Raw genomic sequence first — 17513 nt, forward strand, 5'->3', positions numbered from 1 at the left:
ATTCCAGTCAGAGCTCAAAGTATTCTTCCTGAAAAGGCAATTCCTTGAGTAATTGGGGCATTCAGAAATAGCAGCTGCCATATATGCAAAACAATCTAAATGCCCAGCTCCGTTGGGGCATGCGGAGGTTCAGCTGAAGCTTGTTATCTAATTCTCATTAAGCTATTGTGTATAGAAAATGAATGCGTCAATACTCTTTTTAAAATAAAAGTCAAAACAACATACTGGAAGGGTTCTAACTGGCTGTAGGTGGCAACCAGAGTGAGGACTTCAAAAAAGGAAACACAGTGAATTATGATCCCCAAGGTGACACTCAGGTGGATTTCATTTTTATCTCCTCCTGTTAGTTCTCTCACAGAAGGCCAACTGAAAGCAAACACTCAGAGACTTTATGGTTTTATATGTCACCATAAACATCAAGGAAGCAGCTACGGGCCAAAACTCCATGGATTTTAGAGCCAAGAAGACCTCTAAAGAACTGCCAAGGAGTTTGCCAGATCAAACCTGAACTTTGCCCTTCACCAGCTCACTGATATAAAATCCTTCATTAGACTGTGGAGGCTGTGGAGGAAGAAACTTGGTCCTTCACACTCACCTTTCTTAGTGGCTTCAAAGCTATCGTGGAAGTGTATTCTCTGGATGTCATACGTTAAGGTTGTGTTGGGTAACAAAGTTCTATTCCTGTTGATGATGTTAGCTGAGAACCTGAATGCTTGCTCCTCAGCATTCATTATCTGGGCATTCGGGCCATCCGCATATTCAAAGATTCCTCCTGCAAGACAATAACAGACTGTTATGGCCAGCCCTGTAACTCCAGTCAGGTCAAAGCTGAGATTGCAGTTCCAGAAGAAAGAAAGTGTGAAGAAGATACACGAAACCTCGTGTAATCAATATGGATCAGACAGATACAAACAGTCGGGTTTGTTGTTTGTCCTGGGCGTGCACTTGGTGCATGTGTAGTTTCCTTTCATCTATCCTGTGTTTACTTCAGTATCACAGAAGGTACAACTTTCTGCTTTGTTTTCCATTCTTGGAGTGAAATGCCATATTTTGGATCAACAGCTCCTTTGCTATAGGAACCAATCAACTAATCAGAATTTAATAGACCTCCCTTAGAGTTAACTGCTGTGCTGGAGTTGTGGGCCTCAATTCAACCTCTGGATTTTCTGGAGTGCCATAAGAGACTTTACAGTCAGGTCCCCAGAAGAAGAGTGGCGGAAATTGGGGGCGGGGGGGTCTTGTCTTGTTCTTCATTTCGTTTGAGAAATTGAGGATGGGAAAGCAGACTATTACCATTTCCCCTTTTAATTCCCACAGCTCTCTCCCTAGGTGGCTCAACATGAGCTGCCATAAATTAACCATTTTGCTGCCAATTTTCAGTGGTACACTCTTGGGTACTGGGGGTGTATGTGGGTTGCCCACCCCACCATAGATGAAACTCCTAGAAATCATAGACAGGGCAACTGAGTTTAATGCCTGCCCGGTGCAGGAATCCGATTCAAGCATCCCAGTCAGATGGCAAGCTGGACTCTGTTTGAGCATGTCCACTTCCCATCATTTTGGTTATGAGCAGCTATGGACTGAGCGTTCTGATTAGTCTGCCTAAGAAAACCGACCAATGCCAATCCCAAAAGTGACTTATCTTTCTAAATGGAGATAAAGCCGGATCTGACATAATAAATGAAAGTATCATTTATATCATCAAAGGAGAATGAGAAAAGTGACTATGTAAAATGTGAGTGAGCTTCGGCCCTTCTTCTGGATTTATGTCCTTCCAGCAACCTCACCAAGAATCTCTTACCCTTGAAATGCATCCTCTGCTTCTGTTCCCCTCCTCCTTTTTAGAACAATATTAAATACAGAGAAGACCCCTCTATCCAGCCTTTAACATACAGTTCCTTAGGCATTCAGATTCCGAGCCTCTCCTCAGAACAAGCAAAGCAACCTTCTTTCTTGAGACACGACATCAGCCCTGCCAGAGTCCAGTCATGTGCCATTGAGAAGTCCACAAGCTGGCTGGAAAGCAAAGCCTTAGACCGCCCCAGAAATTGCATTTTACTGCCATCAAACTCGTTCTGCCTCCATTGCTAGAGAGGAAAACCAAGATCTCTCCAGATGCTTCACACAAGAATGCAACTGCCTCTCCAGAGTCATCTTTTTCTAAGCTCAAGAGGCCAAACGTTTTGGCCTTTTAGGAAAGGTGCACAATTCCCTAATCACTGGGACTGTCCTGCCAGCACATTTTCCCAGTATGGTATTCCAAGCCAGGCCAATATTGGTATATTTTGATAGAATTGCTCTCCCAATAGTAGCAATTCCATAATTTGCCTTTTCTGCAACTGGCACACACTTTGGCATTTTCCTTCAGCATTCCTTCGTCCCCCCTCACTACCCACAGCAACTATCTGGTCAGATTTGGCCGGAGTATTTAGGTAGTTAGGAAAGTATTGCCTTATTTAAAATATGAACATTTTTAAATCATTTTATTATCTATTCACTCATTTTAACAAGTCTTTGGAACTCAGGTTTTCATAATCCAGGATAATATGATGTCCACTTTTCTGCCAATTCAGGTTATGCAGGATAAATTAAAATGCAGCAGTAATATCTCTTCCATAAAGTTTGTAACTTTTCTTCCTACATAATCTATTGGGGAGCTTGGGAGTGATTCTGGATCCGGTTCTGGCAGAGTCTGTGGGTTTTTATCAGCTTCAGCTCATATGTCAGATGGGTCAGTTCTAGATAATGGTGAGTTAAGATCAGTGGTACATTCACTGTTCCAGGTTGAGTTCTGCAATATCTAGGGCTGCCCTTCTGGGTCACTCAGAAGCTTCAGCTGATACTAAATACTGCATCCAGGTAGTTTCCTGCAGAGATCATATTACAGCAATTTCCAGGGACATTAGAAGATGCTACCTACTATTGCTTAAACCCTCATTGGATTGGGCCAGAGACTCCTGAAGGAACACCTTCTTCAGTAAAATCCTTGCTGCCCACTACAACCATCCGAGGAGGCTCAGCTGTAGTGGCCGCCACCAGTCTTCATCTCTTAGGGCTGTGGAAGACCCTTCAGACAATGCAGGCGATGTCATCCACAGTGCTTTGAAGGCAACATCCAAACACAATTCTTTCTATGGGTTGACCATGTTTAATTACTATTTTGACATTTTTAATCCTTCATCAAATTATGAATTTAATTCTGTTTTAATGTAAGATTTTATAGTATTCATATGTTTTAGGTATTTTAAATTTTCAGTGAAATATTTAGGACTTTAAATGTTTCTTTTAGAAGATATTTAAAAACACAATTTATTCTACTCTCCTTAATAATAAACAATCAGCATTCCCACAAAGGTCCAGTCTGTTTGTCTAATTAATTTTACTATTTTCAAAGGTACGTTTGTCAATATATATATATATATATATATATATATATATATACACACACACACACACACACATACATACACACATACACATACATACACACACATATATATATTCTTCTGTTTTCTAAAATTAACGTCCCCTTTATCCATTTAAAACTGTCCTGAATCAAAATCTCATTAAGCTTTTTGCTTTTAAATAAAATCCTTTAAGACAGCATTTTTTTCCTCTTCTTAATTCCAAAAAGAAAGCAACTCACTGAGTGTCTTTGTTCTTCCCTGACATTCGGAATATCTCTCTTTGGTTTTAAATTAATTATATCCAAAGGTGTTGGATATAATTAATTTCTTAGAGGCTTTTGCTGGCCATATGTCCATATAGGCCACACAGCAATTAAGGGTGCATTGATATTCCCTCGGCTCCCAAGCCACTCAACTCATGAGCAACCACAAGAACTCAATTTCTGTGGTTTCCTCATAAGAAGTGGCTATCCAGAGTGCAAGCGGGTGATCCCCCAATCTCTCCTTCCTCCGGAGAGATTTTTGTTAGCTAGAACCCATCTCAGACCACCAATTTCACTGCAGTGCTGTCCCCACTCATGGAGCTGCTTGCAGGGGCCTCTAACCCTAACCCATAGGTTCTTTAGTGGATTTTACAAAATAAGAAGGTGAGGGTAATATGAGCCAGACTGTGTAACTGTAATTACAGAGAGCTAATTGGGACTAAAGTGTTAGAGAAAAGCAAAACCCAAAAAAAGAGGAAAAGCCTGTCTTTTACTTTTACCCTAGCAATTGACATACTTCCACTTTCTCATAATTGCAACCACAAGAAAAGCTACCAAATTAGAAGGACGGAGAGGTTCACTAGAACAACTTACAGATAAGGGCATTTCACCAGATTTATTGCCGAAAATGTTTGAGGAATTTGGCAAGAAAATTACTGCAGTGGTTGCCAATAGTTTGGAAACTTTTAAAAAGGAAATGGAAGAAGGACTTGCAGGAATAAAAAAGGATATGAAAGAAGTTAAGAAGATTGAAGAATCTGTAGGACAATTGGTTGGAGATATGAAGCAAATTACTTTTTTTTTAATTAGAACTTTTATTAAGATATATAAAAAGTATAAATCAAATACAAATCAAAAAGAATAGAAAAGAAAGAAGATAGAGCTAAAAGAAAAAGACAAAACTAAAATAGTGAGAATAGGTAGAAAGATGAAATGGAAAATGACTTCCGACTATCTCCAATACAGATATGAGTACAAATTTTTAAAAAGTTAATCTCTTACCACTAATTAGTCCAAATTCACATTATTTCTATCAACACAAACCATCTAATCATTAAATCCCACAATCAAAGCTTCATTTTTTCCCAACCCAAGCACGTAATTTAGGAAGGGTTGCCATTGTCAAATTCAGCTGCCATGGCCCGGTACGGCGAAGGCACCGCTCAGCTTCGCCTAAGTCAATTTCGCCGCCCAGGCGCGAGCGGAGAAAAAGGAGAAGTGAAACCGCAAGCGGACACTCTGATGATTGGAAGAGGTGGCGACGCTTAACTCAAAACCGCAAGCGGATACTTTGTATCAGCGCGGCTCCCCTCGGGCGCTGCAGACAAAGGGGAGCGCAGAGGCTCAGAAGCGAAGCAATCAACGCGATCGAGAACTCCCGGCTTTGCGCGCAAACAGGCAAACCCAACAAAGGCAACAACAGCACAACCCAGAGACTGGAATCAGAAAGACAAAAGCACCGGACTGAATCTGCCATTTGGAGGATGGGGGGATTACTGCGGGTAATCTGTAACTAAGCAACGGGTAAAGCGCGGGAATGGGGAAACTATAAAATACCATGTAAGCTATGCCAAGCCAACCCTGGCTTTGTCTGTACTTACGTTACGCTTGAGTAAATTTCTTTGCTGAACACACGTGTCATGAGAGTTTCTCTGAGACGGACAGGGTAAACTTTACAGCCATGAGGAGACAAACTTAGAAATGGTATTATCTCTTATTAAAGCTGTTAACTTTGCTATTTGAGCCAAGTCCATTAATTTAATAATAGATATAAAGCAAATTACTGACAATGTGGAAGTTTTGGAAAGCAAGACAGAATTTATAAATAAAGAGTTGGAGAAAGATTTGGACAACTTGGCATTACTGGAACTGAAAGAAAAAGAATTTTGTTTAAGATTTAGAGCAATTCCAGAACAACCTGAAGAGGATATCAGAGAAAAGATTGTTACATCTTTAGTTTCCTGGATTGGGAGGAAGATGACACTGAGACAGAGATTGACACGGTTTATAGGATTAATACACAATTTGCAAAATTAAGAAATGTTCCAAGGGAAGTCCTTGTGCAGTTTGTCAGAAAGAAGATCAGAGATCAAATTTTGCAGCAGCATTGTAATACTAGATGGAGGATTGATAATACAGATGTAATTGTACTTAAAGAAATTCCAATTTCAGAGCTAGTTTGGTGTCATGGTCTAGACATTAGTCTAGAAAGCAAGAGACCGTGAATTCTAGTCCTGCCTAGGAACGAAGCCAGCTGGGTGACTAGTCATTTTCTCTCAGCCCTAGGAAGGAGGCAAAGGCAAACCACTTCTGAAAAACCTTGCCAAGAAGACTGCAGGGAATTATCCAGGCAGTCTCCAAAAACTGAACACGAATTAATGGATTTTTTAAAAATCCAAAAGAGTATTTTGGGGGGACTTCTGGGCAAGCAATGGTGGACTGAAGACGGCTCCACAAGAGCAGAGAATGGATCGGCTCCTCAAAATTCCTCTCCAAAGCAAGGAGAGGACCAGGATCCCCCACAAGTGCTCCATGCAGTGGTTCCCTACGAGGAGACCATAAGAAAGCAGTCTCCAGAAGGTTTTAGAGTTCTGGGAGCAGGGGTAAGTCATCTCACCTAAGCTGCAGTTCGGCGCCTTCAAAAGGACACTGGGTTTGCATATTTCTTTTCTTAACCACTTTAGGAAATTGTTAATAACTTTTTGGATGTTAAGAATCTTCAGAAGGGCAAGTTTCATTACACTGGGTGAATTTCCTTCTATCCTTGATGAAAGAAGTTTCATTTATGTTTAAGGACTTTAATATATATACAGTATATATATATTATATATATATAATAAACAGCAAAAGGGTGACTAGAACATTAATTTCGTAAAGTTACAAATGGATTAAGGGGCCATATGGACTTGAAATAAGTTTTTGAAATTAATTACAAGAATACTTCCTGTGGGTTGTTTAAAATTTTACAAAAATATATAAGAAGATTTTGAAACTAACTAAGAAATTTTCCAGTGGGAAAGTGTTATTGATTAGAAAAAAAGAACATGATAAGAAGGGACTTTGAAGGTTGACTAGAGGGAACCAAAGAGAACTAAAGATTATAATTAAAGGAGAAGACTCCCATTAATATAGAATGGAGCAATATTATTTGGCTGTGGAAGAATTCAAGGATATTTGGGAACAATGCAGTCAGCAATTACTCTTAAGAATGTCTGCTATTATAAAAATGGATTCAGAAGACGTTATGGAAGAGAAACAGATTTTACTGGATAAAACAGAGATAGGCTGATTTGAATGTGGATTGGAAAATGGATTTTAAAATGTCAGGCTACAAGAATGGTATGAAAAACAATGTTAAACTGAATTTATTAATGAAGCTGGCTGATGTCTTAATAATTAAAGGCAACATAGAAATAAGTCAGAAGAGTGACTTGGGTAGCTTTCTTATCCTGGATTTATAAAAGAGACATGTTAAACTTTTGGAGTTTCTGAGAGGAGAATAAGAGAAAATGATAAATCAACTTGTGGGACACTATTTGAAGGGATTAAGGATCAAGATTCTTAAAAGTAAACAGAAGGAATACAAAGAAGATTAAAGTATATATGTTGTTTTTGGTAGCTCTTAATGGGCTTTTTTTTACTAGGAGCAAATGGCACAGCTTTAAAGATTTGTTTATAGATGAGAGATAAGATATGGGAAGAAGATTTTTTTTTGCTGTATTTTTAGAAAAAGTGATAAGTTACTGTGTTAAGAGTAAAGGAAAGGAATATAAAACTGATTTATTTTATTAAGGTTAAAATATATATGTCATTATTTCAGGTAACTTTTAATGGACTTTTGGTGATTAGGACTAAATGATGAGGTTTTATTATGTGTTCATTGATAAGGAGATATGGGAAGATATGATATTTTGTTGAAATATCAGAGAAGGTGATAAGTTACTGAAGTGGTTTGTACATGTCTTTCTTTATATATCTATTTTCTTTATTAATTGTTGTTTCTTTTTTCTTGGCACTTTGTATTTTTTCTTTTTTACTATTTATATTCTTCTTACTTTGTATTAGTTTTTTATCTTTGTATTTGTAAACTTCAATAAAAATTATTATAAAAAATGAGAAAAGAGTATTTTTTTTTTCTGACAGACAAACTTAAACAGAAGATTCCATTTAGATGGGATAAGTTGGAAGGGGTGATTTTTACTTTTGAAAAGCAGAGAGTCAGACTGTGTTCTCAATTGACTAATGATCATGGCAGATATGTTGGAGTGCAAGTTAATTTATAGGGGGCTAAGACTTTGCTATTGGGAATTTATGCCCCAAATGAAGTTAAAATAGCATTTTATAAAGGACTTATGGACAAATTATTGGACTTTCCACATGAAAATTGGTGTCTCCTGGGAGATTGGAATGGGGTGGTTCTGAGAAAAATATTAAAAATACACAAGGTAAACTACCAAAGTTATTTTTTTTAATTTAATGGATAATTTGAAGCTTGTTGATGCATGGAGATATAAAAATGTGACTCAAAAGGATATACTTATTTATCTGAAAGACATAGATCTTTTTCAAGAATAGATATGATTTGGGTTTCTAAGACATTGGCTATTAATGTTCATAACGTGAAGACATACCAAAGACTGTCTCAGACCACAATCCAGTGACTAACTTTTAAAAGGAAAAATGGTTCTTTTAGGTGGAGATTGAATGAGATGTTGCTACAAAAGGAAATGGTAGTGAAGGTTTCAAAAAGAACTTAAAAGAATTTTTTGAGAATAATAAAGGCACAGAAATAAGAATGATTTAGGATGCAAGTAAAGCTTTTGTAAGAGGATACTTTATACAACGTAATAGTGAACTTAAAAAGAAAAGGCAAGAGACAAATGATTTTGGATGAGATAAAAAAAGGAAGACTTATTTTAAAAATCCCAGGGGATGACAGCTATTACTCATCAAAGTAAACTTTTACAGAGGCAATTATCTATGTGAGAGAGATGGCAATAAAGATGACTTATGCAAAACAAAGAAATTTTGAATTTGCAAATAAACCAGGGAGATGGTTGGCATATCAACTGCAAAAAGAAGAAAAGAAAGTGAAAGTAAAGTTACAAGAAGGAAGTGTTTCATCAGTATTATTCTACTTTATATAAAGGTCAAGTTATCTCCTCAGAAAAAGTAGATGAATATTTACACAAACAAAATTTACCAAAGATTACAGAGAATCAGAGACAAATTTTGAATGGACCTATAACCATAAGGGAAGTCTGTGAAGCTATTAAAAAGACTTAAAAAGGAAAGGTACCTGGACCAGATGGGCTGCTGGCTTCTTATTACAAATGCTTTGTGGATGAGCTTTTACAACCTTTACAACAAACGATGAATATTATTTTATAGGATGGAAATATTCCTGATAGCTGGAAAGAGGCTAATATAGCATTAATACCTAAAGAGGTCCAAGACTTGACTAACAAGAAATCATTATCCAATAACTTTATTGAATAATGACTATAAATTGTTTACCATGATTTTGGCTGAAAGGTTGAAGATAATTTTACAGGACTTTATTCGTGAAGATCAATGTGGGTTTTTACCTAAAAAACAATTATGAGATAATATTAGAAATGTCTTGAATATTCTGGAGTATTTGGAGCAACTTAATGAAAAACAAGCTGTACTGATATTCTTAGAAGCAGAGAATGCCTTTGACAATTTGAACTGGATTTTCTTGTTTAGAGTTCTTGGACATATGCATCTTGGAGATAATTTTATTAAATGGATAAGATTGATTTATACTTCACAGAAAGCGCAAATAATTGTTAATGAAGAACTAACAAAACCTTGTGAGATTCAAAAAGAGACACAACAAGGATGCCCACTGCCTCCACTCTTGTTCATTTTAGTTCTTAAGGTACTGAATAAGACAGAAGACAAGATGAGAGAATTAGGGGAGTTAAGATTAAAAAGAAAGTTTTAAGTTAAGAGCATTTGCGGATGACCTAGTGTTAGTTTTGGAAGATCCCCTACAGGGAGTAGAAACCTAATGGAAAAATTAAAGGACTTTGGCATTAGCAGGTTTTAAGATTAACAATCAGAAGACAAAGATATTAACAATGAATTGTATGTTATTTCAAAATAACTATGTTAAGACATGGAATGAAATTAAGGACATATTAAGATGGGAGAAATTAAAATTGTCACTGTTGGGGAGAATCTCTGTGATAAAAATGAAGATTTTGCCTAAAATGATGTTTTTATTTCAGACAGTACCTGTTTTCACAACTGATGTACCATTCAAACAATGGTAAAAAGATATATCTAAATTTGTATGGCAAGGGAAAAAACCACAGGTTAAATATAAAGTGTTATAAGATGTAAAGGAAAGAGGAGGGCTGGGTTTACCAGATTTGAAATTGTAGTTTGCAGTTTATTGTTTGGTCTGAATGAAAGAATGGATGTTGCTGAAAAACAAAAGACTTTTAGAGTTAGAAGTTCACAACCTGAGGTTTGAATGGCATGGATACTTATGGTACAATAAAGTTAAAATTAATATGGATTTTAAAAATCATTTTAAACATGCATGTTAGACATGCATATTGGGAATATGGAATAGATATAAACTCAGGTTGTGTCTGAAAATCTCAGATTTTTGGATCTCAGCACAAGAAGCGTTCCATTCCATTTCCAAAGGCAAATGGTTGATGTACCAAGAATTATTGGAAAGTCATCAAGGGGATTATAAGATTAAATCAAGAGAGCACATAATAGCAGAAGGATATAGTTGTCAATGGTTTTCCCATTTACAGTTATCAGATTCAAAAGGGATAAAAAGACTTATGGTATGGAGCAAAGTAAGACAGAATTTGAAGTACAATTGTGCAATGATGATGAAGATGTAATTGCTAAAATGTATAAACTTTTGTTTAAATTTGAAATAGAAGAAGAACAGATTAAAGAATGTATGATAAAGTGGGCTAAAAATTTTGGTTACAGATGGATCAATGGGAAAATATATGGTTAAAAGGGTTGAAATTTACATTGTGTTATGATCTCAAAGAGAATTTTATAAAATAATGTATTGTTGGTACTGTGAGATTTGCCCCGTTCGACAGAGAAACTCTCGTGACACGTGTGGTTCACAAAGAAGGTTTACTCATGCGTAACGTAGTAGTCACAAGCAAAGCCAGGACTGGCTTGGTACCGCGCTTTTTCCCGCCTCGTGATCGCGTTGCGGCTGTGGGCAATTAGGCCCCCCAATGTCCCCCCTGATCGTTCATGATGGCAGGGTCGGTCAGAGTCCATTGTCCTTGATTGCCAGTCCCCCTCCGGCTGGGTTGGCCCCTCCCTGCTACGTGCAGACCCGCGGGTTCTGTGCTGCGTTGCGATCTTGTTTCGCTGCCCTGCGGCCCCGTTCCTTGCTTGCTCGCGCCGTTATCAGTTCGTAATTAAAAGCTTCCGCTGCGGTTTTCCTGTTTAGCTGGCCGCAGGTGGCTCGTTAATTAGCGGCGCTTTCGGTTCCTCTTTTCCCCGCTAGCTACCGCCGGTGGATTCCGCGTGGTCTGGTTGCGAGCTTCCCTGCAGCCCCGTGCTTCCCTGAAACCTCGTGCTGACCGAACCTGACATGCCGCCCCCCTGACGACAACTCCCCCCTCGGTCCTATTTCGGCTTCCCGGGGTATTTACTGTAAAAGTCCCGCACTAGGTCCGGCGCCCTTATGTGGGCTTTACTCACCCATTTGCTGTGGGACTTGGGGAAATGTTTCCATTGCACTAGGAGCTGGGTCTGCCCCTTGTGCCTCCGGGCGTCCAGTATCCGGTTGATTTCGAAATGCTGCTCCCCCCCGACCATGATGGGTGGTGGTACTCCCTCCGCCTTGTGCCAGGCGTTCCCCGGCTGGTGCAACTTTAGCAGGCTGCAATGGAACACCGGGTGGATCTTCCCGAGGCTTTTCGGGAGCGTCAGCCTGACGGTCACCGGATTGATGATCTCCGAAATGGGGAACGGCCCCACAAACCTCGGGCTGAGTTTTTTCGATGCCTGGTGCGTCTTTAGGTTTTTGGTTGACAGATACACCTGGTCCCCCACTTTCCACTTTTCCTCGGGGAGCCTCTTGCGGTCCGCGTGCTTCTTGTAGTCGGCTTTGGCTCTTTGCAATGCCGCGTGCGCCGCTCGCCGGGTCTCGTCGATTTGGGCGAACCAGGCGTCCAGGGAGTTGATCTGGGATTCCGGCTGAGGCAGCTCCGGCATGGGGACGAATTCTCTCCCGGTGGCTACTTTGAACGGAGAGAACCCGGTGCTCTTGTGGACGGCGTTGTTGTATGCCACCTCCGCGAATGGTAGTAGCTCCGCCCAATCGTCCTGTTGGTGCCCCACGTAGCAGCGCAGGTACTGTTCGAGCCCCCCGTTCAGGCGTTCCGTGGCTCCGTCCGTCTGCGGGTGCGCCGCGGAGGATAGGGCTTGTTTCGTCCCCACCCGCTTCAGGAACTCCCGCCAGAACTGCGCGATGAAGTTGCCGCCCCGATCGCTGACGATACGTCGAGGTGCGCCGTGGAGTCGGTAGACATGTTGCACGAACAGTTTCGCCAGCCCCTCGGCCGTGGGGACTCGCCGGCACGCTACAAAGTGCGCTTGTTTGGAGAATAAGTCCGTGACCACCCAAATGGCGGTCTTCCCCTTACTCTCCGGGAGCTCCACTATGAAGTCCATGGCGACCTCTTGCCAAGGGCCGTCGGGTTCCGCTACCGGCTGGAGTAGGCCTCTAGGTTTGCCTTTGGCTCCTTTCGCCGTTGCGCACACCGGGCAACCCCCCGAGTACGCCTCCACGTCCTTCCGGAGCGTGGGCCACCAAAACTGCCGCCGGATTAAGTGGAGTGTCTTTACGAAGCCGTAATGCCCCGCGCTCCGGCTGTCGTGGGCTCTCTCCATGACCTCCCGTCGGCAACCCTCGGGCACGTACAGCTTTCCTTCGTGCCACCACAACCCCTCTTGGCCGGTTAGCGCCTCTCGGTTCTGCTTGAGCCAACCGTCCCGCTCCGCTGCCTCCGCGAACCCTTGCCTTACTTCAGACGCCGCGTCCCGTCGCTCCCCCTTGGTCTGGCTTCGGGTCACCGCCTTTGCAGCCAGCCTGCTGGCGGGGATGACGGAGTCCACGATCTCCTCCCGTAGGCTGGCGTGTTGGGGCATGCGAGACAGTCCATCCGCTAAGAAGTTGCGCTTCCCGGGGATGTGTTTCAGTGTGAACCTGAACCTCCCGAAGTATTGGGACCACCGTGCCTGTTTGGGGGATAGCTTACGCGGGGTCTTCAGGGCCTCGAGGTTCTTATGGTCCGTCCACACCTCGAACGGTTCAGTTGCCCTCCAGTAGATGCCTCCACGTGGCCAGCGCCCACTTGACCGCGTACGCCTCTTTCTCCCACACCATCCACCTCCTCTCCGTCTCGGTGAATTTGCGGGAGGCGTAGGCGCACGGGTGGATGGCCCCCTCCGGGCTGGGTTGGAGCAGGACTGCTCCCGTTGCCACGTCTGATGCATCCACTTGGATTATAAACCGCCGGTCTGGGTCGGGATGGCGCAGGATCGGCTCCGCGGTGAACCGCTGTTTTAGTTCCTCAAACGCCCCCTGGCATTCTGCAGTCCACGCGAGTGCCATGCTGGGCTTGGGGGTTTCCCAGTGCCCTTGGTTTTTAGCAGGTCGGTTAGGGGAAGGGCGATTTGGGCGAAGTTCGGGATGAACTGACGATAGAAGTTCGCAAACCCTAGGAAGCTTTGGAGTTGCCTCCGGGTTCGCGGCGCTTCCCAGCCCAGGACATCCCTTACTTTCGCCGGGTCCATCTCAATTCCCCGGCTGGATATTCGGTAGCCGAGGTAGTCTAGTTGCTCTCGATGGAACTCGCATTTCGAGAGCTTTGCGTACAGCTGTGCCTTCAGCAGTCTCTGGAGCACCGTGCGCACCAGGCTCACGTGCTCCGCCAGGGTCTCGGTGTAGATGAGGATGTCGTCCAGGTAGACCAGGACGCCCCGGTAGAGTAGGTCGTGCAGCACCTCATTAATTAGCTGCATAAATACCCCCGGGGCCCCTTTTAATCCGAACGGCATCACGGAAAACTGGTAGCTTCCGAGCGGGGTGTTGAACGCCGTCTTCCACTCATCTTTTGCGCGGATCCTAACTCTGAAGTAGGCTTCGCGCAAGTCCAGTTTTGTGAACACCCTCCCCTTCGACAGATGCGACATCAAGTCCTTCATCAGGGGGAGGGGGTATTTGTACTCCGTGCTGATTGCGTTCAGCCCCCGGTAGTCTACGCACATACGGAGCGAGCCGTCCTTCTTCTCCCGGAATAACACCGGGGCCGCTAATGGTGACTTCGCGGGTTGGATGAATCCCCGTGCTAGGTTCTTGTCTATGAACTCGCGCAGGGCTCCCATCTCCCTCCTCGACAGGGAGTACATTTTTGGCTTAGGCAGGGTCGCTCCTGGCTCTAGCTCGATGGCGCAATCACTGGGCCGGTGTGGTGGGAGCTGGTCAGACTCCTTCTCCCCGAACGCTGCCGCCAGGTCTCGATACTGCCTCGGGATTCCGCCGCCCGTCGGGGGTTCCCCGGGTCCGGCCCCTCGTTTTGCGGTTGCCTCGCCAGTCGCCGCTGCCTCCCCTCGCCTCGGGATCGTGGCGGGTCTCCGGGGTCCCGGCGCTGCTGCTGCTGCTGCTGCTGTTGCTGTCGCCGCCCGGGTCTCGGGCCCCATCTGCTCTCGCCCCGTCTCCCGGTGTCCCGGACCCTCCGCTTGTCCGCCGGTGGTTGCGGCTGCCTCCGTCTCCACGGCTCGGTCCCCTCTGCTCTCGCCCCTCGCCGGTCTGTCGACCCCGAACCGCACTGCCTCCGCCGTCCAGTCGACTCGTGGGTTCCGCCGCCGCAGCCACGCCAAGCCGAGTACCACCGCGTAGTCGGCCACCGGGACCACCACGAACCTCAGTTCTTCCCGGTGACTCCCGATCGTCATCTGGACCGGCTCGGTGTAATACTGAGCTGGTCCCCCCCCTGCCAGCGTGCCATCTAACTGGCTGAATGAAATGGGCTCCCGGAGGCGCCTCAGCTGTAGCCCGAGCCCCGAGACCACCGCTGGGTGCATCAAGCAGTGGGTGCAGCCCGAGTCCAGTAGCGCCCGTAGCTGCGCCTCCCCTCCGGATCTCACCCCCGGACGTGTATCCTCACCCGGAACGGTGGGCAGTCCTCGTCTCCTATTGGGTCCGCGCGCCTCGACTCCCCTGCTCGCACTGGGACGCCGTTCAGTGCGAGCGCGCCTCGTTTCCCGCCAGCTCCGAGTCCTCTCCGGAGGATGCTGTCTCCGGGGTCGACCACCCCCCGCGTCCTTTCTCGGTCACCGCCGCCACTGCCCCCTTCCGCGGTCGGTCACCGGTCCTTTTCCCGTTCGCACGCGGGGTTTTGACTTCGGGCCGTGGTGGGGCGCCTTCCCGCTCCGTCGGGCACTGCGCCGCTCGGTGGCCTCTTCCTCCGCATCGGAAACACAGATTCGGGGCTCTGGTCGCCTCTCGCCTCCCGGTGGACTGCCGTCGACCGCTCCGTCTCTCCTCGGGGGTCCTCTCCCTCGGCCGGTCCCTCGTCTGGTCCCGTCGTCTTGTGCTCTGTTGGATCTGCCGCCACGCCGATTCCGGCGTTCCGGCCAGCCAGATCCAATCCTTCACTGTGGCCGGGTCGTCCCGCCCCAGTGCCCGTTCCAGGATCTCTGGGTTGAGTCCCCTCTTAAAATACTTCACCTTCAGGGACTCCGGCCAGTCCGCGAGCTTCTCGGCCAACCTCCGGAACTCCAGGGCATATTCCGATACCGATTTGCCCCGCTGCCTGAATTGTAGGATGTCGTCCTCCGCCCGCTTGGCGCTCAATGTGTCCTCGAATCTGTCCCGGAGCGCCTGCATGAAGTCCGGGAAACTCCGTAGTTCCGCCGCGTTGGCATCGTACAGCCCGATCACCCAGCTGGCGGCTTGGCCATCTAGCAGCTCGGCCACGTAGGATACCCTGTCCTCGTCTCTAGCGAATAGGTGACCACCCCTCTGCATGAACCCCCTGACGTGCGTCAGAAAGTGCGGCAGCTGTTCGGGGTCCCCTGAGAACTTCCCAGTGATACCTCGAAGTCTCAGGGCGTCTGCCGCCCGTTGGTCCTCCGACCGGGGCGCCGTGGGTGGTGCCGGCGGGGGTGTCGGACCGCCCCACCTGTCGCTCGCCTCCTCGTTTACCGCCGGTGGCCCCACTCTCTGCAGTAGGGTCTGGAGCATCGCCTCCACGGCGTCTAGGCGTCGCTCGACTCTCTCCTCTAGTCGGGCGAATTTCTCGCTCCACTCACGGTCCCGGAACCCCGAACCCCGGGTCATCGTAACGCCCGAATCGTCTGGTCCTTGATTCACGCCCATCGACCACCGCTCGGATGGAGTGCGCCCGGCCCTGGCCGCTGCCCCGTCGCTCCCAGGCGGCTCCGACCGCCCTTCCGCGAGCCTGGATCCCTCGCGCTCCAGCTGACCCACGGATTCCTCGTCGCTGGTCATGCCTGTATTGAGAAAGAAAACGCTCCTCGGTGGTACCGGGTAGCGCTGACGGTGAGTCCTGGCTTTATGTGAGATTTGCCCCGTTCGACAGAGAAACTCTCGTGACACGTGTGGTTCACAAAGAAGGTTTACTCATGCGTAACGTAGTAGTCACAAGCAAAGCCAGGACTGGCTTGGTACAATTGCATCACTTGTTATATTCCCCCTTCCCGCGCTTTTTCCCGCCTCGTGATCGCGTTGCGGCTGTGGGCAATTAGGCCCCCCAATGTCCCCCTGATCGTTCATGATGGCAGGGTCGGTCAGAGTCCATTGTCCTTGATTGCCAGTCCCCCTCCGGCTGGGTTGGCCCCTCCCTGCTACGTGCAGACCCGCGGGTTCTGTGCTGCGTTGCGATCTTGTTTCGCTGCCCTGCGGCCCCGTTCCTTGCTTGCTCGCGCCGTTATCAGTTCGTAATTAAAAGCTTCCGCTGCGGTTTTCCTGTTTAGCTGGCCGCAGGTGGCTCGTTAATTAGCGGCGCTTTCGGTTCCTCTTTTCCCCGCTAGCTACCGCCGGTGGATTCCGCGTGGTCTGGTTGCGAGCTTCCCTGCAGCCCCGTGCTTCCCTGAAACCTCGTGCTGACCGAACCTGACAGGTACATGATGCCAGAGAAATTATCTAGAATGTATAAAGGCATTTCAAATGTATGTTGGAAATGTGAACAACATGATGGGACATTTTATCATGCTTGGTGGTCATGTAAAAAAACTAAAAAAAAATGGATTCAAATACATATATTGATACAGAGGATTTTAAAGATTAATATTCAATTGAAGCCAGAACTTTTCCTTTTAGGATCGATGAACAAACAGTTAGAAAAAAGCTATGCTCCTGTTTCCTCCCCAGTTCCTGTCAACCCAACAGGTCGAAAACTCACGTGAGTAGATAAATGGGTACTCTCACTCTGGTGGGAGGAAAAATGCTGGCGGCGCCTTGCAAAAAGGAGTTGGGAGCAGTTGCCGGTAAAACGCGAAAAACCGTGCGCACCCGAAAAGGGCGCGAAGCAGCGGAAACCCCGCCTCCTGCACTCGCCAGCTGGGCTCTGCTCTAGGAAGGAGGCTCTGGCAAACCACTTCCGAAAAACAATTGCCTTGAAAACTGCAAGGACTCGTCCAAGCAGTCACTGCAGGGTCAGCAATGACTGAGCACAGACAAAAAAAAACTATGGAGGAATGGTTAATGAAATTGACACAACTTACTGAGATGGACAAACTAGTTTCTTTGGTTTGAGAAAGGACAATATCTACATTTAGTGGTGACTGG

At 45.8% G+C, this 17513-nt stretch overlaps 1 protein-coding gene across 1 annotated transcript in view; it reads right to left on the reverse strand.

Annotated features, from left to right (window-relative positions):
- The window catches only part of GRIK3 (glutamate ionotropic receptor kainate type subunit 3), a 264817-nt gene that overhangs the window by 99142 nt on the left and 148162 nt on the right, over nucleotides 1-17513 (reverse strand). Inside the window, exon 2 of the mRNA XM_088154122.1 lies at nucleotides 596-772. Coding sequence (XP_088010248.1) covers nucleotides 596-772 — 177 coding nt within the window. The remainder of the gene's footprint in view (nucleotides 1-595; nucleotides 773-17513) is intronic.

This window comes from Python bivittatus, unplaced genomic scaffold, assembly GCF_059951505.1.
Source record: "Python bivittatus isolate LINGU-HERP-01145 unplaced genomic scaffold, Pbiv_v1 ctg000040_np1212, whole genome shotgun sequence".
NCBI classification, from domain to species: domain Eukaryota; kingdom Metazoa; phylum Chordata; class Lepidosauria; order Squamata; family Pythonidae; genus Python; species Python bivittatus.